This window comes from Rhamphochromis longiceps, linkage group LG9 (genome assembly GCF_057381845.1).
Source record: "Rhamphochromis longiceps isolate RC_006_pf linkage group LG9, R_longiceps_female_GT1.1, whole genome shotgun sequence".
Classification (NCBI taxonomy): Eukaryota; Metazoa; Chordata; class Actinopteri; order Cichliformes; family Cichlidae; genus Rhamphochromis; species Rhamphochromis longiceps.
Genome location: NC_140565.1, coordinates 8,119,697 through 8,146,399, shown reverse-complemented (window position 1 = coordinate 8,146,399; position 26,703 = coordinate 8,119,697). Strand labels below are relative to the sequence as shown.

The following is a 26,703-nucleotide window of genomic DNA, read 5'->3' as shown; positions in this document are numbered from 1 at the left end:
TGACAGCTACTCACTCTGAAACTTTAATACAACCTGGTCAAACTCTGTGTTAGGAAATGGCTTCACGTAGTACGCGTTTATTATAGTCCATAACGATTCCTTTGGGGATTTATATATTTATGTTTGGATTTGTCTTTTTTTATCATTACTATATTCCTTTCATAAATTTTTGACAGACAGATTTTTTAAAAAGTCGACTGAAAGTAGAATAGTACAGTAATTAAAAAAAAAGGCCCCTGTTTCATTTGTTAATCTGACAAAGGAAAGTCAGTCATTCAAAATCTTCCCAGTCGTTTGTGGTATACCATAAACCGTGTTTTAGGTAGTGCAGTTTTATTGATTGCTGACGCTTAGATGAATATCACCTGCGATGTCAAAGTACAACCACTAGATGTCAGGAGAGAACAAGTCACTGGCAGTCTCAGATCTGTCAACATGATATTTATTCACAATCGTTTATTCAGTATGGAGGACCACAAGAGCCACGTGCATTAAATCAAAATTCTGGGTAGAAAATAGTAATTTCTCCGATGCAGCAACACAGATTCACGTTTTTGCAAGTTTTGAGGGGACTCCAGTCGCTTTGTGGCCCGGATGTTGCCATAAAAAGGGGGTGTGTGTAGTTGCAGCGGTTGCAGCTAGGTTGCCAGGTCTGTAAAAAAATTGTAGTTAATGTATATATATATATACTCGTTATTTTTCCAAATACTTATCAGTGACGTCATAGTGCTGGCACGCGAGGTGATTTTAATGCGCCGTTAAATAATTTATGTGTAAGTTTTACATATCCACATTCGGTAATGTTAAAGTAAAATTAACAGTATTAGCTTAAAACTGTCAAAACAAATATATGTACATGGCAGAGAGCAACAAAACCTCACATATATAATGTTATTAGCATGACTTGGTAAACATTTTCTGACTTCACGAAGGCGTGCTCCTAGTGGTGGATGTGGCCTATCTGGCAACCCCGGTCTCAGCTCAGCTTCTCTGCTACGTTTGCTCGGCTGTTAGAGACACGGCTGTGAGCCAGAGTGGGAGATGGACTGAGTGAGGGCGCTCTTTCGACCAGTGCAGCCGATTTAGCATTGCAATACCCAGAAGCTAGGCTGAAAAATAACTGGCGATTTCAGGTCGCTGAATCAACACGAAAACATAGTGCAGTTATCAGTCTTTCACATCCCACTCCAATCACACTAACACGGCATTGATGGTAATGTATGCAAGGAAACAACCGAGACTCGGCGATGGGTAAACACCTCCTTTTAACCTTACTTATTCACATTTTTTTTCCTTTTCCTCATAGCTACGCTTTGACAATCCGCCATTTTTACTGAAACCAAAATAACTGTGTGGAAACTTGTATCCCTCACTCGCTGCGGGGCTTTCACCGATTTCTGAACATTGACATTTGAAGCTTAAAATTCACAACTGTTTCCTTTTTCTTTGCAGGTGCGACCGAAGAGATTCTCAGCCCTATCAGGTACTTGTTAGCCAAGCGTCTCCTGCTAGCTTGCTAGCAGCAAATAAGATTAAAATGGACACTCTAGTGCAGGCTTCTGGAGAGCACAACAGGCCCCAGTCAGTGCGGAAAATAACACAAAAAGTAGAAAGGTTTGCTTAAAGCCTCCATTTAAGCCCTGTAAATATATCCTAACGTTAGCATTGCTAGTAAAGACTTGACAGAGTGAACATATTCGTCGAAGTCGGCTGTTTTGAAAAAGGTACGGGCGAGTTTTATTACAGCTGAAAGCTAATGATAGATTGTTACTGTTAGCTTGCTTGCTAGCCAGTCCGATTAGGGCCTGACCGCAATCTGTCATTTTAAGGATATAGCCAGTTAAGCTTCCTTAATATCAAAGTGTTTGATATTTATACAGCAAACCAGTGAATTCGCTACCTAATTCAAATCGCGATAGCCAAGTGAAATGGCGAGCTAATACTCATAGGTCGAATAAAATGTTGTTTACTTCGTCATTTAACATGTGTTAGTTTGCATGCATACGTTGTTATGAGCAGAAATACGGGCACAATTAACGTGGCTGTTAAATATAAGCTTATAGAAGGGACGAAGTCGATAAATAAGCTGCTCGATTTATATATATATATATGCATTTCCTCGTGCTAATTAATTTCTGCATCATTCAAACTGAATGAAATGACATGACAGTACTTTCAAGAGCTGAGGACTCTGCTCACCATGGCTGCTTTTAGAAACCTGCTAATGGTGATAACAGAAGTGTAGGCCTATTTTAAGTGTGAGGTTTTTAGTAAAGCGTTTGATTTGTGTTTACAGACTCTCAAATACTCATCCAAGAGCCATCCAGGAGGGGACCACCGGCATGACAAGATGCGAGACTCTTCAGACGTCACCCCTCCCTGCAAGATGCTCAGGAGGTCTGACAGCCCTGAAAACAAGCACATCGACAGCACGGGACACAGTAGAGCAAAGGGTGTCCACACGCACCGCGCCAGAGACAGGGATGGAGGTGAGAGCGGCGAATAAAATGAGTTTAGAAAGAAATAAAGCTGCTCTCTTTAATTACTCCAGAAACAGGTGCTCTTTCTCTTAGTGAGGCGCTGTTTTGTTTTTTTGTTTTTCTTACAACTGAGTGCTTCAGTATTGAAACTGCAGCTGTCAGGTTTTACACTGTGGGTAATCCGGCCGTGGTAGTTTTTGAACAAACAAATTTAAAATAAACGCGTTGTTAAGCTGTTGCTATGTGCTTTAATTTTAACCACTGAGCATTAGTCTCTGCAGGTTGCATTTGATTGAATGAATGGTTATCGTGGTTTCCAACCTCACAGGTAGATGTTCTGCGAGTACAGTTAAAGTTCAGACCAGAGTAAGACCACACTCTGCACAGACATTCAAGTCTTGAAGGACACGTTTTGTGGAGGGGAGTAACTGCTTTTGTTTCTTCGCCTTGGTCAACTGCTAATTTTAACAACATTTCAGTACAGTTTTGTCAAAGTGGACTTTTTTTGGTAAACTTTGAGTAACTGGCACGCAAGCAGTTGAGTCCATGCGTGGAGTATTGTGGTGTTTTGAGCTCCTTTTCAGACATGCTCTCCTCTCTGGAATCGGAGTGTGTCAGCTGTCCTGGTCACTTTTCTGTAAAAAGTCACTACAGCAAACTAATGCTACTTGAACACTAGTAACAGTGCCACAAGTTTGCATGCAAGCAGCCACATGATGGATAGGCTCTCGCAATATAAGGACAGCATGTGTCTTTCTTTTCCAGATGAAAACAGCTGTTTGCTAACTTGTTTGACCTTTAGGCATTGGCCACATTTCATTACATTCCAGCACCAAAGATCCATTTTGCATGTTTTTAAGTGTAGGAAGTGTATCCATACTAGGGGTGGGTGATATAAACGATATATGATATAAACGATATAAATTTGGCCAACGATATAGATTTTGACTATACCGCTCTATCGCGATAGCGCATGTTGATGATGTCATCAAGCTACGCCTGTTTTGGTCGAAAGCATCGCAGCGGCTACAACCATAATCATCTGCAAATTATGCCGGGCAACAGTCATAGCAAAGAGATGAAGCACTTTTGAAATATGGGGAAAGCCAAAAACTGCGCTTCCTCCACTTCCATAACATTGATTCATTAATGTTGAATTCTCTCGCAGCTGCTCTATTCCCATGTTGTTGCAGTATATTAATAACTAACCTCGTATTGTGGATGAATGATCTCAGTTGTTCTCCTGACTGAAGTTTGGCCCGTTTATAGCATCCTGCTATGCGATTGCGTTTGTCTCTGACCACCAGAATCCCTCACATTAACTTTTATCGAGTGGAAAAAAGTTGGCGTTCATCCTCCAGCTTCACTGTGCTAATGTTATGCTAACATAGCTGTGTCGCTAGCAATCACGTAGCACAACATTATATACCAGGTAGTCCAACTTCAGTAACCCTGCAAACGTCACTGCTGTTTAGTTTTCTGTCTTCATTTATGTTGGAAGTGGTAGCAGAGCTGTACGTTTTAATTAGTTTCAAAAATCTCTCAGTCAGAACATGGTATGTCATGTTTAGGTGGAAACTAGCGAGCTAACTTCCTGCTAACTTCTAACTCCGTTAAATTTAATAAATTCTGTTTTCATGGATGCCTGGATGTTAAACTTAATTGTTACACCTGGTAAAGCAGCAACGCTGATGATTTTATTAAAGATGAAAGAATTTAGACTGTTTTTAACTCTGTGTTCGTTTGACTTTGGGACCTGAAGCGGACGGAGTTTTGGACCCAGATTACTCCGCGAAGCTCCTCACTACGGCAGCCGTAATGCTCTGACAATCCATCAAACATTTTTAACAGATTTATGCACGCCAAAATCGGTTTGAGGTCAGTGAGCACAACCAGAATTCATACATAAGGCACACTCTCGATTTTTGAGAAAATTAAAGGATTTTAAGTGTGCCTTATAGTGTGGGAAATACGTTATACAGAAGAAAAGAATATATCGCGATATATATCGTTACCGCACATGCTTCAAATTATTTCGCGATATGAATCTTAGGCCATATCACCCAGCCCTATCCATACCCCTACAAACTGTGTGTCTTGTCTTTCCCTCAATGTTTGATCTGCAATTTCAGTTATTTGAAATGTTTCTAAAATGCCGTTTCATGAAGTCTTTACTGTGACGAAGACAAATGCATAGACAGTTTAGGGTTAACAAGATTCTCCATCATGAACCACAGAGCCAAAAATTCAGTGCAGGATTACAGGTGCTCCAATTAGATTTCTGCATATAAAGCATTTCTAATGTGGGAGAATCTACAATGACAGCAGTCTAATAATGTGAAGCCCTACGTTTGAATCAGTGCAAAATAACTAGCCTGGAGCACTGCAGAGATGGACCGACATCCAATCTGAACAGCAACACCTGGTCTGCTTTCTCTTTTTCTCTCTCTGTAAGATTATAGTCTCCTACAGGCAAAGATGTGAAATTGAAAGCGTTCAGACAAGGCCTGCTAGCTGAAAATTTACATTTACAGCTGGCAAGGAACTCACTCAGAAAACAGCAACTCAACACTTGAAGGGACAGTGTGTGTTCTCAGTGAAGCTGATGTTAAGGCTTTGAATTCTTGGGTTTCTCAAATGAAAAATGCTAATATTATTAGCGCGCCATACCAGATAAATCTGATAAACATTCTAAACAAACTTGCCTTAAAAACTGCTTTAAAGTGTCATCTGCCTTTTTCATCTCTGCTCTCCTCCTACTCTCCACCTGAAACATTGTTTCCTAAACTAAAGTTATTAACACACAAAAACATGCATAAACAATGTCCAGAATTTCCAGACATTGTCGCAGTTACTGATTTTTAAACGGAAAAGAAATGCTACCCTTCCATCTGTGGACAGCTGACAACAAGCTGGTTAAACAACAACAACAGCTGGTTATAAACAAAGTTATGATAGCTGGTGTTTGAGTGTCCTAAACATCGCACTTTGCCTCTGATAAATACTTTAATCACATTCGCAAATCTTATGAGTGGATTGTTGGCCTCAAAGAAAATTTCATTGAAACCAGCTAATAGCAGTGTTACTCTCACTAAAATGCTTACTGATGGGCAAAGTTTTGGCGATCCTCAACTCATCTCAGTATCTCTGTCATCCATCAGAGGTGAGCTTCACTGACTCATCAACTCGTATCGGAATCCTTTCACAAACTTTTACAGCCTCAGAGTAAATAGTTGTGGACACTTCTTACTTAGCATTGTGAGGGTTAGTAGAAAGAACCAGTCCAAATTAAGTGAAATGATGTGACAGCGCAGAGATGTGTTAAGTCAAGGAAAAATAACCCACTGGGCAGTATGTTTGTATTTTTTTTCTCTCCTGTAGAAAATCTAAATTTTGGTTATGGTTCCTGTTTCTGTTTTGTAGCAGTTTTTGTGTTCGGTTAGATGTGATTGAGTCAACACTTTTAATATGTCGATATGTCATACTGACATGTTGGAGGTTTCAGTAAGGGAATACAATCGGTCTTAAATTCTGTATGATGTTTTCCTTATTTGCAGTTTCTTCTGAATAGCTGTGTCGCAGTATTGTTACTATTATTATTTGCTGAACTCAATCTTTTTAGCAGATATGAACTTTATTATTTTTGAGTTTTAGCAAATTGTTAATAGGACTTGAAATTATTATTTTGTTTTTGCTTCCAGATTTTTCTAGAAGTTTTTCATCTTTCACGGCTTTCTGCTGTTTATTGTGGAATTACTGTATCCATGTCTAAGCAAGCTTGCAGAATAACAAGTAGATAAAAAATGCTGCCTGTTCTGTCATAATTGCTTTGACAGTGTTGGGTATTGAAAGCTATTTTTATTCTAGTTCTGGTTGGTTTGTAAAAATCAAACTGGATTTGTTAATCTTAGAGACATTTGTTGCTGCTATGGAACTATTTTTATGGTCGCTCATGTGGAAGTCGGTGCTTTAGTTGAAGATCTCATTAGACTTGGATTCTTTGAGTTGCGTTTTTTTCTTTTGTACATTTATTTTGTGACAAAAAAAGAGTTCATGGTTGAGATCGGAATCCCAATAGTTCAATTCCTTGGAATTGTTAGTCTGCTTGCCTATTGACTTTTCTTATCGGTTCCACTTGCATTACAATCAGCTGATTTCAGTTTGTCCAAGAGAAGCAAAATAGTGGCACAGTCTACAGCGTGTATATGGACATTACTTTTATTGCACAAATTAAAGCTGAGTAAATGCTGACCCCAGCCTAGCAAACAGACACTGAACTTCAACAGCTAACAAAGGGATGAGCTGTGAGGCTACAGCCTGTTTCTACCTGTTCATGCTTCCAAAGTAGAATCATTGTGGCGACTGGTTTTCATGTTTGCCTTGGGTTGCCAGCTTTGTGTTGATACATAAATAGTAGCCTCGGGCTTAAATTGGTCGATGGTAAATGGCCTGTATTTGTATAGCGCTTTACTAGTCCCTAAGGACCCCAAAGCGCTCTACACAACCAGTCATCCACCCATTCACACACACATTCACACACTGGTGATGGCAAGCTACATTGTAGCCACAGCCACCCTGGGGCGCACTGACAGAGGCGCCCCAGAGGTTGATGGTAATTTTGAGATGAAGGGTTTCAGGTCATTTTACAGAGAAACAAAGTATTGTAATGTTGTTAAACTAATCACTTTCTTCAGTGAGTGATGTGTAATGGAGTACTTTTTTAAGTAATCACTGATCACAACAAAGAGGGGAAAATGCCCAATGCTCCAACATGCACAAACATCTGATCACACAGGATGAAATTCATTTTGCACGAGCAGATGAGTTGACATTTCTTGACTTGATGGAGGAAAGAGCCAAGGAGGAAGAAAACTGCACCTTAGCCAACTACATAACTACCCGAAGATGTCAGTAAAGCTGATGATGTCCTCTTACACGTTGGTGACAGACATTAACTGTGCTTTGGTGAATTTAAAAAATTTCCTCAACATTGAGTGATATAACATGGTCTTGCGCTTGTTTTCCCTCAAACCCAGATATGCTCTGGTACAGAAATTTGGTACAGATTGAGTTCGTGTGAACCGATACTCAGTTGGTCCGACAGTGTAATTTTGACAGAAAATTTAGTTTAGTCATAATTTGGGATTCTAAATTCTTTGTTTTAGTTCACTAAATATCATAAGATTATCGTAGACTAAATGTAAAGTTGATTCAGTTGACTGAAATATATCCTGTTTTCAACCAGTGAAACTTACTCCACATGTTCACTCATTTAACTCGTCCCGCCTCTCTACACAACTTAATTGTGATTCTGATTGGCTCTCATCTCTCCTGATCATTTTCATCTCGTTTTTATTCGTCAACGAAAGTGTCAATATATCTCTTAGTTTTTGACCTTGTGCATTAATTTTTATTTAATTATCTTTTTTACAGTACAATTGGGCAACTTTTGAAGGTATTTGGCAGGTGGGGTTTTGGTGGGAGGAGGGTGTGTATAGTGTCGGGTAGGGCCGGGCCATACTATACCGTTCACGGTAATACCGGTACAATGTTAGGCAACGATAAGAAAATGAAATATCGTGATAGAATATGGGTAAAATGCGCAGTGCCTTTGTTTTCATACCGCACATGGCCGAAAAAGCATGGCAGCAACAGAGAATGAGAAGGGAGAAAGTGGATCGTTGAGTGAGACGGATGAACCAGAATCCGGTCGTTAAGTGATGACGTGACGAATCCTACTTCCGGGCCTAAAGTAGTCTGCGTATAACATGGCTTTTGTGTTGTTAACATGTTTAATGTTTTGTATTTTCTTCTATTTAATCTCAAAAAGCTCCTCCTCAAAAAGCACAGTCAGTGATCACTGTTGACCTCCCTCGGTTTTATTACCGCTAATCATTTATTTAAGCTCAGTTTTTAAAACCTTAGGAAGTAACTACAGCCCAGCCCATGCAGCAGTATATGAATGACTAACCTCGTATTGTGGATGGATTATCTCAGTTGTTCTCCTGGCTGAAGTTTGGTCCAAAACAGCATCCTGCCATGCGATTACATTTGTTCCTGACCACCGAGAACACTCACGTTAACTTTTATCGAGTGGGGAAAAAGTTAGCTTGTTTATATTATGCTAATATAGCTGTGTCGCTAGCGGTCACGTAGCACATCATTATATACCAGCTAGCCCAACTTCAGTAACCCTACAAATGTCACTGCTGTTTAGTTTTCTGTCTTCATTTATGCTGGAAGTGATAACAGAGCTGTACGTTTTAATTTGTTTCCAAAACCCCGCAGTCAGGACATGCTATATTGTATTTAGATAGAAGCTAGCGAGCTAACTCCCTGCTAACTTCTAACTCCGTTAAATGTCATAAATTCCATTTTCATGGATGCCTGGATGTTAAACTCAATTGTTACACCTGGTAGAGCAGAACGCTGATCATTTTATTAAAGATGAAAGACTTTAGACAGTTTTTCAACTCTCAGTAATGCCATAGTGATCGTTTGATATATGGACCTGCAGCGGAGTTTAGGCCCAGACACGGCTAGTGACTTTCAGACTTAACGACCGGATAGGTTTGTAAAAATGGTGCCACTTCAGTGATGTGGAACTGGTTTGGTGTTTGTCTGTCAGATACCCACAAAAGCACTTTTTTTTTTTTTTTTTTTTTTTTTTTTTTGGTAGAACATGCAAGCGGCCATCATTACTGCCGTATTTGTCAGACTAAGGTGCTCGTAAATCTGGGAGTAATCTGGGTCCTAAACTCTGTCCACTTCAGGTCCCAAAGTCAAACGAACACTGCAGCATCACTGAGAGTTAAAAACTGTCTAAATTCTTTCATCTTTAATAAAACAATCAGCATTGCTGCTTTACCAGGTGTAACTATGAAGTTTAACATCCAGGTATCCATGAAAACAGAATTTATTACATTTAACGGAGTTAGAAGTTAGCAGGAAGTTAGTGGATGTTAGCTCGCTAGTTTCGCTAGTTACCTAAGCATGATATAGCACGTTCTGACTGAGAGATTTCTGAAAAAATTCAAACGTACAGCTCTGCTATCACTTCCAACATAAATGAAGACGGGAAACTAAACAGCAGTGACGTTTGTAAGGTTACTGAAGTTGGGCTAGGTGGTATATAATGTGATCACTAGCGACACAGCTATGTTAGCATAACATAAACAGTGAAGCTGGAGGATGAACGCTAACACTTTTCCACTCGATAAAAGTTAACATGAAGGTTCCTGATGGTTAGAGACAAATGCAATTGCATGGCAGGATGCAAACGGACCAAACTTCAGGCAGGAGAACAACTGAGATAATCCATCCACAATAGAAGGTTAGTCATTAATATACTGCAACAACATGGGAATAGAGCAGCTGTGATAGAAAACCGCATTAATGAATCAATGGTACAGAAGTGGACGAAGCAAGAAGAATGAGTTCAATAAAGTTTGATTTATCTGACTGCTTTGTTTTGCTTAATGTGTCTTATAATCCCGTGCACCTTATAGTCCGAAAAATATGTATTTGACTTTTTTATTTGGCACACTGCAGTTTAATGTTGCAGAGCACCGCTTTTTAACTTCAGTGGGTATTATACATGTTATGCACAGGGTATGTCAGCCCATTTCTACTGGAAATGCCTTTTGGTTAAACTTTCAGCAGGGAATTTTCCTTTGTACTTTTAATTTTTACATAGCTCTAATGCACATAAAAAAACAGCTGCTTGTTTAAGTGAAAATAAATGGATGGGGGGTTTTTTTTGGGGGGGGGGGTTTTTTGCGCTAGTAAAGTTGTGGAGTTGTATTTTGTCTCGCATCAATTATATCGTCAGTTATATTGTTATCGCAAATTTTCAAATATATATCGTGATAAATATTTTTGGCTATATCGCCCTGCTCTAGGGTCGGGCATTGAGACCGGATCCCAGTATCTGTTTAATATGTCTGTTTTGGATATTCAGCCTTCGCTTGCATCCACATTGCATTGGACCTGAGAGGTCCAGTGAAATGATACAAACTGCTTTTCAGTCAGTTGTCCAGTTGCTTTTGAGCATCTGTAAATAAGAGACTATGGGTGTAATTTCTAAATGGATAGTGTTAGTATGGGATGGGACTGATCTGTCTAACCGGCCGTATGTCACAAAAATTATCCTGGAAATATGCTCAAATTATTTCTTGGGTTGTAAACCTAAGATGCTAGTCAGGTTTTTTAATAAAAATTATTAAATGAGATGATTTACAAGCTAGTAAAGTTTATAAGCTGAAACTTTCATTTTGCACCAGTAGCATATTGTAGTGATGCCTGTGTGTCCACCGCTAGAGAATCTAGTCTATACAGAGTGATGCTCACTGAGTCATTCATCTCCTTATGCTGCATGTGCAGAAACAATGATCACCAGAGGCCTTTCTGTCACGTGTACCTTGCCTGCTGTTCTGCCTCACTGACATATAGTTATATCACCAAAGCAGTTTAAAAATGTTATGGCATGTTATCTCAAAATGCACACTCTTGTAGCATCTCGGTAAAGATGAGAGAGTTCATATCCAAAAGCAGGTTCACTGTTTCCATCGGATTGTTGTACTTGTTCTGTTACCTGTTGAAGTGCTGGCAGTCTTCAAATGTATCAAGTAGGCAGCTTAATTCTCAGATTTTTAAGTTTCTAATTATTTGATAGGCCACATAGCTGGAATAAATTATACCAATACTGTTACATTAATGGAGCTTACTTGTTAAAGTACAACCTGGAAGTTAAGTTGGCCGAGAGAACATTGATGCTTGCCGCAGTCTGCTTCATCCAAACACTCGGTGATGCCAGTGAACTTTGTTTGTGTTTTTGTGTGTTACTCATGGATCTCTCCCTCTGCTGTGCTGTGTTTCATTGCAGGGACCAGTTATTCTCCACAGGAAAATTCTCACAATCACAGTTCCCTTCATAGCTCCAACTCGCATTCTAACCCCAGCAAGACCTCAGACACAGTAAGTATCGCCTCTTCCTTAACACAGGAAGCTATAACGGCCCGAAGTCTTGTCTATCCTGTGCAATAGACTGAATTGTTTCCTGGCAGCAGCACCTGCTGATGTGTCATTTCACAGGTGTAAAAAAATAGTGTTGTTTTTTGGTACTTGCATTTCATCTAAGTTCCCTTACATGTCACACATAAATCAGGGTAATCCTCCTCTTACACTCATAAACTTGTGCTTTTATTTGAAGTTATTTCTACTTTGCTTTTCTCTGAGTGATATGTAAGCTTCAAGTTTCTGCTCTTTTCTATCTGTTTACCTCATAATATTGGATTAAATTTGTTAGGTTATTTCTAAATGATGGAAATGAAGAAGAAAAAAAAACTTCAGTGACAATACAGCAATGTTTTAAAAAGCAACCCTTTTCAATCTGATTCCTTAACAGCCAAACCTGTCTCTAGAATGAGTCTTCCTCCTTCTTACAAAGCTGCTCTGCAAACAGCCTTCCTAGGCTTTCTGCTTTCACCCCAATATCGATTGTACATTTCAGATTGTATTACAAGTTCTTGCATCAGAACCTGCCCCCCCCCCCCCCCCCCCCCCCCCCCCACACACACACACACACACACACACTCTTTCATTCTGTCTCATTGGCTTCATGTTCCTAAATGTATATTTCTTTTCAGCCTTATGAACCTGGTGATGACTGGTCAGAGCACATCAGTTCCTCTGGAAAGAAATACTATTACAACTGCAGGACAGAAGTGTCCCAGTGGGAGAAGCCCAAAGAATGGCTGGAGAGGTAGCTAAAAGTATTTCATTATATAAGCTTTGACTTTGTCCCAGTGTTGTCACATAAAGAATGCATGCATGGTTAATTTGTATTGTATGCGTTTCATAGAGAACAGAGGCAAAAAGAGGCAACAAAGACTGCTGTTGTCAACAGTTTCCCAAAGGACAGGGACTACAGAAGGGAGGCTATGCAAGCATCGGCAGCCCCTGGCTTTACTGGACCTAGTAAGTGTTCCACACACTATTACGTTGTGTACTGTGGCAGTGAGCTGAAGCTAATTGAGTTCAAAGCTATTAATTTCTGCTGTGAAGTTAAGGGAACACATCTCAGTTTATCTAATTATAGCTGTTATTTTGACATTCTGTCTGCTCAACCAAGTTGGGTCGAGTCTGCAGTCACTTTGAGTTTAGTAATTTATCTGCAAAATCGCTGCATTGTTTTCCTACTGGATAATATGAGATGCATTTTTTACAAGATTTGGGACTACTTTCTGAGTGGAATTCTTGAGGGAGCCGAAGAACTCCCATTGCAATCCTGTACAATCCTTCTATTTTATTTGGATGGCAAAAGTTGCCAAAGCACTTGGCGTTTAATAGAGATGGACCGATCCGATATTACGTATCGGTATCGGTCCGATACTGACCTAAATTACTGGATCGGATATCGGAGAAAAATAAAAAATGTAATCCGATCCATTAAATATCACGAAAGCACCTCACAAAACTTGCAACACGCCGTAACTCACCTCAGAACGTTAGCACGTCAGAGCAGTATGCATCACGTGATAGAGCGGCTGTGGCATGCGGGACCTGTCGGTGGTCTGGATAGCATGTGGAGCTTCGCTAGCAACCCGGCATTTCATCTCCGACAAAGTTATCCCCGAGAGAAGTAAAGCAAGTGTGTAAGTCCATCTCTGAATGTTTGTAAAGCATTCCTGTGTTAAGCTTAACGAGCGACTGCCTCTCGCTCTCCGGCTGCTACTTCAATCATGAAACTGCTTAACGATCAGCTGATCGGCTTTTCTGTCGCGAGTCCGTGTCTCTTGTTTGCTTTTGGCCCACTTTGCACCAGAAAGAGGAAACCAGCGGCTGAACAACAGCAGCACGTTTAAGCTTGATCAGCTGTTGTTAGAATTTATTTAATATTACTTTCTACTCGAGGATCTTTTTCTACGTAGCTGACGCTGGTAACTGTGCAGGGGCGGATCTAGCAAAGTTTAGCCAGAGGGGCCGATAGGGCATTAACAGGGAAAAGGGGGCACAAAGACATACTTTTCTTTCTTATTCTCATTTAAAATGTCTCGCTTTTAATTATTTAATATTTATCTGAATCTTACACCCAAAGTTTTAATCTGATGTAAAATGTATAGAAGTCCATTACTGTATATAGTAACTGTTAAGTCTAATATACCCTAGTAAGCTATAGTACTTTTTCCTTTGGGAAGGTACCATCTGTGCAGTCTGCAATTTTGTTGAAGAAAGATGTTGAATCTATTTAATATTTCTTGAAAAATAATTGATTTCTGTGCATTTTTTTTCACACTGCATCAAATTAAGGTTGATTACGTCGATTAAGCATCATGAGGTGGAGCGTGAGGGGTGGTTCCCTATTTTTTATTTATTTATTTTTGTTGTTGCTGGGAGTTGGAACCCTATTAGTTAGGTTGCTTAATATTTATGCTAAGTACTCTTTAAAATACCAGAATAGGGAGGATGGTGTAGGTTTAAGTTTATTAGATTGATCAGTATTGCTGAACTAATGAAATATTTTTTTTTGCATACAGGTATAACAGAATAGCTTTAGTGTAGTTGTTGTTTTAAACTTGAGTATGAACTTATACAAAATGCAGCAAGATATTTTAAAAAACAGTTTTGTTGATTAAAAAACACTATCGGATTCATATCGGATTCATATCGGATTCATATCGGATTCATATCGGTATCGGCAGATATCCAAATTTATGATATCGGTATCGGTATCGGACATAAAAAAGTGGTATCGTGCCATCTCTAGCGTTTAATACCACTTGGTAAATATTAATGGTCTTTATTTCAACCAATTTACTAGTGGATGAAATGGGAGATAAAAATCAGTCTAATCACCAAATTTTATGAGTAGTAAATTGAGCACAGTGAGATGGAGTGTCCATTAGAACCACGTTCTAATAATCACATTTTTCAGCAACAGATGCATATTTTAAATGCTATTGTGCGTAGGGCTGTGCGATATGATGAAATATATCGGATGACGATATGAAAACATCTGTTGTTTCATATTATACACTATCGTTTGTTTCGTGATGTTGCAAAATACACTGTTAATGGCAATATTTTTTTCTCTCTACCACCCACGCAAGAATCACGTGAGAGAGTATGGAGAGAGTTTACGGATGAGAAGCAAAAAAGGTGCTCAAAATAAACCTTTGACTCAAACTTTAGAACAGGGTTTTCCTGGCAGCACGCCATGTAATAAATACTCACAAAGAAAATGGCAGCTGTTACAACTTGTATCTAAAATATATAGTTTCATGCATCGGTCACAAAACATGACTCCAGGTACACAACGCCCAGCAGAAAACACTTCACACAAGTCGAGTTGCCTGAGATTAACTGAATTTACAGAAAAATCAATATTGTGATATATATAGTTATTGGGATATGAGATTTTGGTCATATCGGACAGCCCTAATTGTGGGTGTAAAATATTATGCACTCTATGCTGTGCGCACATGCAGTATCAGTTGGCAGTATGGCTGTAGGGTCTCTAGCTGTGCTAATTCTAGCAGCCTTCTTTTGTTTCAGGTTAGCGTCCACATGTTTGTGCTGAATGTGTACATGTGTTGCTTTGTTTGAATGGAGACAGTGTCAGAATATTCTGTTTCCCTCTGGTCCATCTGACTTTTTAGCTTCTAAATGATCTTTTATGCTCACAAGTTTCCATCATAGCTACACCGGTGCTGCCATCTGCTGGGCCTGCAGCTGCAGCTAGTCGCTGTATAACGTCTTAGATCCAAAGATCAGTCATTAATAAAATGTATTTAGGTTAACAGACTGCAGTTTCTCTTGCCAAGTATCGGGGGCAGCAGTATTAAATCGAGTAGTCAGTTACTCACACACATCCCTGATAAATATGTATTTGAGCCCTGGAAAAACAGGGACTGTGATGAGATCTTACGCTAGAGATGCTGGAACTACAGCCACATCTATAAACTACAGTTGTGTTACAGAGTGAAGCATCAAACAGTCTTTGGCTGATTACACTGCCTCACAGAGAGACCCAAACCCAACATCAGGGAAGGTTTTTATTTTGTATGAAGCTGTTTTGCACAACTAGAGCTGCTCATGAACCCAAATAATTTCATCTTTGCACACTAATCATCGATCCATTTTCTTTACTGCTTATTCGGTTCAGTTTCGTGTGAGGGCTGGAGCCTATCACAACAGTTCTGGCGCAAAAGGCAGGGTACAGGAAAGCTCACTGGTCTCTTACAGGTCTAACGCAGAGGCAGAGATAACCATTAGTGCTCACATTCATACCTACAGCTAGTTTCAAATCAGCAGTTGCCTCCTATGGGTGAGACCCCACGCAGTCATAGGGAGAACACACAAACACCAGGACGTCCTTCTGTGAGGCCAAAGTCGTGACCACTGCATGACTGTTTGTGCACACTTTAAATTTGAAATGCAGATATGAATAAGATGCGCAAAGTTTTAAAGAGGTTTTTTTAAATACTTGTTCACCATCATGTGAGATTTTGTGTTCTTTAAAAATCACAATCACACAATCTGTTGCCGAGTCTGCCTATTGTCCCCGTGTTATTGGCTTATTTCTCAATGACACAGAAAACTTGTCTGCGTGTAGATGGAAATAGTTATTTGAGTGGGCCGGTCCTGATGCTGTGTGTTTGAACAATCTGGTAAATGATTTCCTGGAGCGTGGTTGTCTTCTATTATTGTGATAGGAATTTAAGCAAGGCTGCTACAAGCTAGTTCCAGGCAAAATGTTGCTGAGCGTTTGTCAGTAGTAATCTTCTGAAAAGTAAACAAACATGTAATGAAGTGGTGTACTGAGAAAAGGTTGTCATTTATCATGAATAACCTGTTTCTGAATATCTAATAACCGCTCCTTATACTGCTTCCTGCTTAACAGAGGAGTACATGACATACCTGACAGATCTGTTCATTAAATCTTTCTGATTTACAGAAACACAGTTATGTTGTGTAATATGTTAACATTTTCTAACCGTCCAGACACCCAGCAGGTGGTAATTGCTGCTATATTTAAAGCGTGGTGATCACACACTTGCTTAGTGCAAAAATTTACCTCCTGGAAGTTTTTGTCTTTACCTGGACAAAAACTAACAGGCTGTAATGAAGCAATTATATGAAGGATGCTTACAGCTTGTAAAAAAATGAACAAACAAGCATTCATAACACACGCTTAAAAGATCAAAGTGAACAACAGTGACGTTAGGCTTGCCTGTCATTGCTTCTGGATGGGTTGTGAGCTGATAATTGTCAGACAAAAACAGAGGTTTCCACATTGGTGCTTATCAGCCGCAGGTCTCCACAGCACTACGCTCGCTAATCACAAGCTTTCAGTCTATGAACGTCTGTATATCACTCTCACCACCTTTATAAAACTGTAAAAATGAAAGCGGAGTCTCCTTTTAGTGCTTCACAAGGTAGTTATAGTTGAAGCGTGTTGAACCTGTTTATAAGGATGCAGACTAAATTGGCCAAATGACAAAAATGAACCTACTCAAGCCCTAATACAGTCCTGATCAAAACTTAAAGACCACTTGAAAAATGGCAAAAAAAATCATATTTGCATGGTTGGATCTTAACAGGGTTCCAAGTAGAGCTTCAACATGCAACAAGAAGAAATGAGAGTGAGACAAAACATTTTTTTGAGCATCCAATTTATTGAAAACAACACTTAAACTGAAACAGGCTGTTTTACAGCTGATCAAAAGTTTAGGACCCCATGCCTTTAAAAGGCCAAATCTGTGCAGAAATGTGCATTTCATTGTCATTTTCGGTCATGACGTTCTGATGGCAAAGGGAAAAACTTTCCCTTTTTCAATGTTTTCGGGTTTTTGAACTGCCTAAGTAGGGTCTCTCGCAGTGCGCCATCACTGTTGAGGTGGGGTGCAGTAGACAGTCATGTGGAATTTCTTAAATGATCCTGAGGGTTATGGAACAGGACTGTATGAACACATGAAATCATCATATAGTGGCATGCTTCACTACAGCAGTCCATGTTACTAGTATTGTGTATTAGGGTTGGGCGATATGTAAAACTTTTCCAACCAATAATCGACGACGGGCGATACATTTGCGCATGCGCTGACTTTTTGATAGGCGGAGCAATGTAATCATGCACGGACTGATTTGCGCATTTACAACACGAGAGTCCAAACATGGACAACTAATTTCTCCAAAAAATGAGGGCTGTTAGCATTAACGCTGTCATCACCATTAAAATTTTTAACGCGCTCAACCCATCTGGAGCGCAGAATGAACAAACTTTGGACAAACTGCCCGAAATGCAACGCATTTCGGGGACTTTGACTCAGCCTGCTCTCCAGATGGGTTAATTGTTAATCGCGTTAGTCACGATGACGGCACGTTAACGCTGACATCACTGAAATAAATATCAAGTTGCCCATTTGGGATGAAAGAGGTAAACTTAAGGATGTAACCAAAGTGGTGTGCCGCTTGTGCAGATGTATAGTGCGAGCAAAGTACTCAAACACAACTTGCATGAGCACGTACATGCGCATGAGCACGTACGTGTCCACTATTTGCCTGAGTATGCTAGGCTATCACCAGCTTCTGCAGCTCCATCAACTCCATCAACAAGCATTTGGGTGCACGCTTCTATTAACGCCATCATTATTAGCAAACTTACTCATGGGCAAATAAATAAATCACTCTTGTAAAAACGATTGCCGATGGGCTCAGCCTATCGTTGATAGTCGATATATTCGTCCAATCACCCAACCCTATTGTATATTAGTAATGCAAATATACAATAGCCCCATTCAGGGCTGACATTGGTCACAGTTCTTCTTCTCCTTTGTAGTCTTTCAAAAGACAGCTATTAAAATTATTATTGTGATCATTTTTACTACGTTTGCAACCATACAGGAAGTTAACATCTCACTTTGTGAAACGTTTAATATAAACAACTAAATGACAAAAATTAGATTCTGAATTCTGGTTTTCAGACCAACAAAAAATAAGCTGAATCATAAGGGTTCAGTTTTGTTTAGATTGTTTCCCCGTTTATGGGCAGTCATACTGTAACCAGTCATGCACAGGCCTCTGAAGGTGTTGGCGTAGTGCTTGTTCTTCCATTGAAACACAATCTATAAAATCCAGCTGGAACAGCAGAAAGTCTTGTAAAGCCTGATCAAATGCCACAACACTGATTTAAAGTACTAAGACCAGAAACAAAACCACATGCAGCATTCACATGCTGACTGTTTGACCAGGTGTCTCACTTGCAGGGATGTGTTAAATGTTGAAGCAATCACAGTGGCTTGTTTGCACTTATTGGCATATCACCCTGTGCTGGAAAGTGAACGATAGTTCCTAGACAGGTCTTTTTCAGATGAATGTTGTTGTTGTTTTTTTTAAGGTTTTGTGTTTTATGTTGGACCATAAATTATTGGAGGAAATGGATTTCAGACTTCCACCTTTGACACTGCATCTTTATCTTTTTGCTCCACAGAGTCTGCCCAGGTGGAAAAGCCTGCAGCAGCACTTGCCACCCAGTCTCAGTCGTCATCTGGCTCTGGGAGCTTGAATCCGTCATCAGGCCCACATGGGTCGTCGGCGTCTACAGTACCCGTATCTCCAGTCCTTCAATCCCCAGCTCCTCCGCTCCTCCAGGACCCCACCCTGCTTCGACAGCTTCTCCCAGCACTTCAGACTGCCTTGCAGCTCAACAATGCCAGTGTGGACATGGCAAAAATCAACGAAGGTAAGAAGAAATAGATTTAAGAGCCGCTTGACATATTCAACTTGTCTACATTCAACTTGCAGCAGAGACGGTGATTGATGGCCACTGGTTACAAGAAGGCACTGAAATTATTAACTACTGTTATCAGCTTTTGTTCTGACACCGTTGTTAGAAGCTTTGTCATAATCTGTCCTGTCAGTCTGAGCACAGAGTCCTAACTCGACATCGTCAGTGTGGTGCTGTTTGCATAGCTGATGTCTGGATGAAGAATGCCTCACGGCAAGAGTTTGCTAGATGAGAACATGGTATCTGACCATGTGACACTGAAAGGAAAGATTCAGCTGTCAGAGTGGTATGAGATGCATTAATTGTAAAATGGGAACGACAGCACAGACTTTTCTAAGTCTAGAATGTGTTGTAATGTACCAGATGCTGGCTGCTAGATGTCCTTAGAAGTCATCCTGCTTCAGTTTGATAGACTCTGTCAAGTCCAAGGTTCCAGGGTCGGGATGAAGATAATGGTGTTTCAATGTTTACAAGTGTGAGTCACTGTGGTACCAGCTCATGGTGTAAACCATGGCATAGTAGTGGGAACTTCAATAAAAAAAATTCCCCTCTCACCCCTGCGGGCGGTCTTTATCCTTCAAGCTCGGGTCCTCTACCAGATGCCTGGGAGCTTGAGGGTCCTTTGCTGTTCCTAGGACTGCGCACTTCTGAACAGAGATCTCGGATGTTGTTCCTGGGATCTTCTGGAGCTACTTGCCTCGCTTTGGGGGGTCACTGCACTGAGTGCTCAGATTACCACTGGGACCACTGTTACCTTCACCTTTCACATCCTCTCAAGCTCTTCTCTGAGCCCTTGGTACTTCTCCAGCTTCTTGTGTTTCTTCTTCCTGATGTTGCTGTCATTCAGTATCGCTATGTCTATCACCACGGACATCTCTGCTTGACTACCACTACTACGTCTGGTTGGTTAGCCATCAGTATTTCGTCCGTCTGTATCTGGAAGTTCCACAGGATCTTAGCTTAGCTCATTTTCAACCACCCTAAGGGGTGGTCTCCCATTTTGACCTCCAGACTTTCAGGCCATACTCTGCACAGATGTTTCTATATTCTATGCCATCCACTTGGTTATGGGGTACCATGTTGTTATGTGCTGGATTGCGTCAGGGGCACCTTGGGTCTTGCCTGTTGTGGTAGACCCCAACCTCTATGGATCTTGTGCTCTGAGCTTGTTCCCATGCTGCCATGATTATTGCCTCTGTGCTGTCTTTCAGTCCAGCTTTGTCCAGGCATTGGTAGGATTTCTGGATGTCAGCCACTTCCTCTATTTGCTGGTAACACATACCATGCAGGGGCCTGTCCTTCCATGATGGTTCTCCTATTGCCCCTCTCTCTTGGGTTTCTGCTGCCTGAGGTATTCACTAAGCAGTTAGGGCCATCTTCCTGATGTATTCGTAGGTGTTCGTTATCTCATCCTGGACTGTGGTACTGACACTCACCAGTCTTCCTTAAGCTTAGCATACAGCCTCAGGGTGCTGAAGTTAGGGTGAAACCCTCCATGCATGGTCAGAAACTTCCTGGTCTTGATGTCAGTGGCTTCTGAGGTTGTGTAGAGAATTTTTGATCAATAATTCAAATGTCTGTGGTAGCAGGTTATGCGTGGGGTGTATTTGTAGTAGCATAATAACTTGGGCTAAGGTACTTTATATGTATGTATATCAAATTTCCCTGTTACCTTCTGTTACAAATATATGTGAATGAGCTATATATGATGAGAGAGCAGTGTGGGTCTGAAGTTTTAAGATTTTTCCCTCTCCTTATGTGTGACATCTCATTTACAAACATACAGGAGAAAAAAAAAAAAAAAAAAAAAAAAAAAATATATATATATATATATATATATATATATATATATATATATATATATATATATATATATATATATATATTAAGACAAAAAAGGGATAAATGAGGGCCTGTTATGTCCTCGCATTTATATTCTCACAGGTGGGTTTCACTATTCAGAGATGCCGTTGACAATCAAAGCAGCAGACATATGGACGTGCATACTGTGTCATATTGCACAGCATAGAGTTGATCTCGGTTAATGAACAGGATCACTTGTGCTGAATAACACTGATCACCACCATATTCCCACCAGAAACACTGTAAACACACAACTGATAGGCTCTGCTTTTATTTCTAATTTCTAAACCAGCTTATAGGAGACATCTGAGTTTTGACTGTCAGACTTACTGCAGTGCAGTATCTAAACTATTCTTGTAGCAGGACTCGTGTCATCAGTTCTAACCGCGTGTCCATTTTCTTTTCTCTGTAGTTCTCACAGCTGCCGTCACACAAGCTTCATTACAGTCTATGCTTCATAAGATCCTCACTGCTGGACCGTCAGCTTTCAATATCACTACTATCCTCTCTCAAGCTGCTCAACTATCCAACCAAGGTAAATGAAGCTCATACACAAGTGTTTCTATACCACCACTGTATTCTTATGTGTGCTGTGAAATGACTGCGTCGGCTTCCTGTGTGTTTCCTGTGAGGTACTTAGAAGTTGTATTTGAAGTTGTTTTGATTCCCTAGAGTGACTTTGTTGTTTTGTTTATGTCTAGCAGCTCAGCAGTCGAACCAGTCACCAATGTCATTAACATCAGACGCCTCATCGCCAAGGTCCTATGTGTCTCCGAGGATCAGCACACCACAGACCAACGCTGGTCCTCTAAAGCCCCTCCTCAGCACACAGCCTGTCATCACACAGCCAAAAGTAAGATAGTAGGATAGTAGGCAGGTACTGAAAACTCCCAGCTTAGTGAATATTGAATATTTCCCAAGGGGGAAAAAAAGGTCAGAGGAGGGGGAAAAAATCAATAGTTTGCAATTATGAACGTGAAATGCTTTCCAAAGAATGTTAACAGGTGTGAAAAGTCTTTTGAATTTATTAAATATCCACCTACAGTCACGATTGACACTGTCAGTCTGTTTCATGTATTGTTTGTGAGATAGACGGACATGCTTCAGATTAAGCCATTGTGTATATCAGTAGTCTGTTTCAGTGAAATGACGTGTTGTTTGTCTTGTTGTTTTAGGTAAGCACGCCATCAGCAAAGCAGGCATCTCACCCCCAGCCCACATCCCAGCAGCCCCTCTCCAGCGATAAGCAGCACAGTTATGATGCGACCACATCTTCCCCACGCACCCTCCAGCGCCAAGGGTGAGTGTCTGTACAACAGTTCATTTTATAAATCCCACTTTTTGGGGGGTTGCTTGGAATTATGACATGAATGATGAGTAGGTGAGCTCTCAGAGAAACAAGGGATGTTTTTTGGGTTTAGGTGTCAATATGCGTGAGTTCATGAAGCTTGGGTTGTCCCTTCTTGAGGGCAGAATTGGTTACAAGTAATTAAGACATATCTTGTTAGAGTTATATTAATCTCTGGGCACTGATTTCATCTACATCTGCTATCAGAGAGTGGAAATTCTGCATTAGCGAAAATACACTCACTCTTAAAAGCTGTTTTCAGTTTTCATTTTGTGGTGTTGTTGCTCCCTCTGCTGGCTGTTGATGGAACAGTGAGTTGCTCTTTGATTCATTTCTAGGTCTTGATTTACTTTGTGCAACAGTCATTTGATTGGAGGTGTTCATTACTGCGTGAAGTGTATTTAGTGTTAGTGTGAACCGGTTTGAACATGACTTTCCTCTGAGCTTAACTCTTGTACATGCAGACTCTCGCAGATATTATTCAAAATCCAATTCCAAAAGTCAGAATATGAGATCCGAGTTGGTGCTAATGGAAAAGGGGCTTAAGCTTAATCCAAAACCTTCTGTTATATCTGACATTGTTATAAATTAACGCTGACGTATATCCATGGTAACATACTGAGTTTAGAGTGCAGCACAGCAAAGTAAATATAGTTCAGCATTTATCCCATTTTTGTGCAGAATATGTATCTCAGGGGTCTTGAAACCATATTTTCATTTCAGTCTCGCATGAATCAGGCAATCAAGTGGACGAATTCAGTTTTTTAGGAGGGGGGAGATCCATCACTCACTCCATCAGAAGTACTGCTTCACATCACTCTAGAGAGCTATTTTTGTACAAATTACCCAAAGTAAATTGCAGTGGCTTTAAATGCCTATTTGGGTAGAGTTACTATTATGCCATGTCAAGCTGCTTCTTTTCCTTAAAACAACAACAGAGTTGGCCAATCTGACAGACTGAATTCAGGCTGTACTTCTGTTTTTTATCACGGCCCACCAAGGAGGCCCCAACCCACACTTTGGGAACTACTGTACTAGCATTATGAGTTAGCAAGTTCAAATTACAGGCTGTTGACGGTGTTTCTTGCTCGAGTCAGTGTGCTTTGTGTTAATTGTGTTGCGTATTTAAAGTGCACATTAACACCAAGCAGAACAATAATTTTGTTGTACTTGGACCCTTGCAAACACTTGATCACATTCCAGGACAGCTGACCATCAGGCTGTTGCAAATCAGCACAGAACCAGATAGATCTGGCCTGACATCAGTCAGCTGCCTGCATGCTGCTCACAAGTGTCAAACAAAGGCCTGAAAATCTCACACTGCACACACAAACAGTATATTGTTCCATTAATGTGCCAGCTTTCTTCTAGATCACCATACTATGTTGATCTATCGATTGTAACTATAATACTAAGACACCTTGTGAAACTCACGTTATCATGTTCAGCATTCTACCTCATGCATTCTCCACTGCTGTATGATTGTCACAGGCCAGTTTGTTCATGCACATCGCTCACATTCTCCCCAACACTGTGCTCACTTCAGCAGTCAGAGGAGTCCCTCCCCAGGTCCCAACCACGTCGCCTCCAGCAGCAGCAATGCCTCCAACTCGGCCTCCGCTCCCCCTGCCCCCTCAGCAGCCCGACCCTCCTGCTCCTTCACCCCCACCTTGGCTGCCCACTTCAACGAGAACCTTATCAAACACGTGCAGGGATGGCCCGCCGAACACGCAGAGAAGCAGGTCTGTACCACTAACATTTCCACAGGTTTTGGCTACATCTTCATGAAAGCATCATTCAAATGATTTTCATCTTAACCCTCACAGGCATCAAGACTACGTGAAGAAGCTCACACCATGGGCAGCATCTGCATGTCCGAGAACTGCACCGAGCTCAAAAACCTGCGGTCTTTGGTCAGAGTCTGTGAAATACAAGCAACATTGCGTGAGCAGAGGTGAGGGTCTGTGTTTTAGAAGAGTCCCTGTTAATGATGTAAAACACACCTGCACATAACTCATTGTTCTCTGCCTTTTCCCCACAGGATACTGTTTCTGAGACAGCAAATCAAAGAACTTGAAAAGCTGAAGAATCAGAATTCTTTTATGGTCTGAGAACTTCTGATTTGCAAGTCGGAGCAGGTGTCGGAGAAGAGTGGGGACGGGTGGGGGTGGGGAGACCCATTGCACATAGTCGGAAGCTGGAGGGAGAACGGGTTGTTCAATTTCAATTCCTCTTGAGCCCAGTCTAAACACACACACACACACACACACACACACACACACACAGGAGCTGTAGTCAGGTTTGCTTTGGACCGTTGGGCTGGGAATCCAAGAGGGAGAAATGAAGAGCTGTTGTGGGAGGATGAGGGGAAGGGGGGAGGGCAATTTACAAGACTTTGTTTTGTAAAAACCCGTGGCTGGCGGGTGGACGGGGAGGGGGTGTAGATTTCTTGTAGATGTTATTATCTATGTTGTAAATATGTTTTGTAGATTGAAGCCATGGAAAGCCATGCCTATCAAAGCTTTTGACATCCAGACTAATCAACGCCTAGGCGGCTACATTCATTAGCTAGCCTTTTCCTTCATGTTAACTGGTCAGCAGACTTTACAGCTTCATTTTGTCAGTTCATAGATCGCTGAACCACTGAGCATGTGTGACCTGCGTGGAAACAGAGGAGGATGTTTGAAGGCATTTATTTACACAGAAGCCTAGCATAAAGCATAACACACTGTCGTCGATGTAGTTTGGGTTTTATTTTAATTTTTAATTTTTTTTTTCTTCAAATCTACTCTGTCTAGATTCTCTTCCTTCCACCCTCTCGTGGTGAACTGTAACATGTACTTAGGCGTGGCAGACATCCCCTCTGTGTGGGTCTGTGCTTCCAGTGGTTCACTGATTCGTTTTGCAGCTTTCTGGTGGCCCTGCATTTCCCAGCCTGAAAATAAACAGTGCCTGATGGTGTGATGAGTGAGTGATGGGGGAAAAAAAAAAAAAAGACATGATGGCGTGCTGCTTTGGACCATTCCCGCTCCACTCCCCTGGCCTCTGCCCTGCCTCACCTCCTCCTGAGACATCACACCCCTCCGTTTTTTTTTCTCCCGCACCCTCCCACTGTTTCTGTTCCTGTTTTTTACATTCAGGTGTCATCACTGGTTCATTCCTTTGTACAGTTGCTAATAGCAGTGCAGTTTTAATTAAACATAAGAAAAGGGTTTATTTATAAAGAGTTGTTGTGATGAGAGCTAAATCATGACAATATCCACACTTTTTGTTTTTTTTTGTTTGGGTTTTTTCTCTTTTCCCAAAAGCACCCAAGGTTAGGAGATGTATCACAACTGCGAGCGGGTCAGAGGCAGGCGGGTGGGTGTGTATGTGGAGCACCTCTTGAGTTAGTGCAGGGTAACAAGAGGTCAAATGTGAAATGTATGTATTGTAATAAACATGTTAAACTAAAGCGAGCACTGGTTATTTCCTTGGAGTGTTAGGTTTGGTTCATTTGCTAGTGCCTTGTTGAAAGTCTTAAGCCTCATTCACCTGTTGAACCCACTTTGTTTTTTTAATCCCAACAAGATTATCTTCAACAAGCATGTGACACACACACTCGATTTTTCTGGCACGTCCCCGTCCTCCCCTGCCCTGCTCCCCTCTCGTTTGTTTGCTTCCCACTGTTGAAGAGCAGGGTCCTCAGTTGCAAAGGCCTGTTTATTTCTCCCACCATAACTATCTATTGATAAGTGAACTGCACCACACATTCAGTAAAAGGTGACCACATCATTGCTTTGTATATTGTTTCCTGAAGTATATTGACAAATGAAATAAAATATGCCTTTCCAGGGCCATGTTGTTCTTGGGTTTTTGATGGTGCTGCAAGCTTAATTTTCCTCCTTTCATTTAACTCTGACGTGAAACGCCTGATGGTTAAGTAAACATGTAAACTGGGACGAACTGTGCCTGTCTCGTTTTGTTCAGTGATTGAGCCGAATTAACAACCCGCTGTGGCTCACAGTAGATGCTCTTAAATGCATCTGCAATCAAACACACCAGTCAATTGCAAACTGGAGCTCAGCAATAAGATTACCAGTCAGCTGTGTAGACTCTGATCCCATCTTGTGCTTTTATTTCTTTCGTTCTTGCGGTCATTGCCCAACACGTGAAAGCTTGTTGATCAAATATGTGACATAAGGTCAAACACATCAACAGGATTTTTTTTTTTTTTTTTTTTT

General features: G+C 40.8%; 1 protein-coding gene across 3 annotated transcripts; it reads left to right on the top strand.

Annotated features, from left to right (window-relative positions):
• The first annotated feature begins 1,010 nt into the window (after positions 1-1,010).
• waca (WW domain containing adaptor with coiled-coil a) lies at positions 1,011-25,624 on the top strand. Of its 3 annotated transcripts, none has more exons than XM_085418134.1 (13): positions 1,011-1,251; positions 1,453-1,483; positions 2,297-2,489; positions 11,365-11,456; positions 12,128-12,243; positions 12,343-12,458; positions 18,973-19,224; positions 21,545-21,667; positions 21,834-21,985; positions 22,308-22,432; positions 24,030-24,222; positions 24,307-24,434; positions 24,522-25,624. In XM_085418134.1, exons 1-13 carry the CDS (start codon positions 1,211-1,213, stop codon positions 24,589-24,591), a joined length of 1,632 nt encoding a protein of 543 aa, XP_085274260.1. In that variant the 5' UTR covers positions 1,011-1,210; the 3' UTR covers positions 24,592-25,624. The 3 variants fall into 3 exon arrangements, with proteins under 3 accessions (XP_085274260.1, XP_085274258.1, XP_085274259.1); XM_085418132.1 differs by having other exon boundaries at positions 24,027-24,222; XM_085418133.1 differs by having other exon boundaries at positions 1,012-1,251; positions 21,837-21,985; positions 24,027-24,222.
• The last annotated feature ends 1,079 nt before the right edge of the window (positions 25,625-26,703 follow it).

Bases quoted from the DNA above. Each gene is read 5' to 3' on its own strand.
- waca (XM_085418132.1), top strand. From the start codon at position 1,211: ATGGTAATGTATGCAAGGAAACAACCGAGACTCGGCGATGG. The intron at 1,484-2,296 runs GTACTTGTTAGC...TTGTGTTTACAG, and splicing joins GAGATTCTCAGCCCTATCAG to ACTCTCAAATACTCATCCAA. The intron at 21,668-21,833 runs GTAAATGAAGCT...GTTTATGTCTAG, and splicing joins TGCTCAACTATCCAACCAAG to CAGCTCAGCAGTCGAACCAG.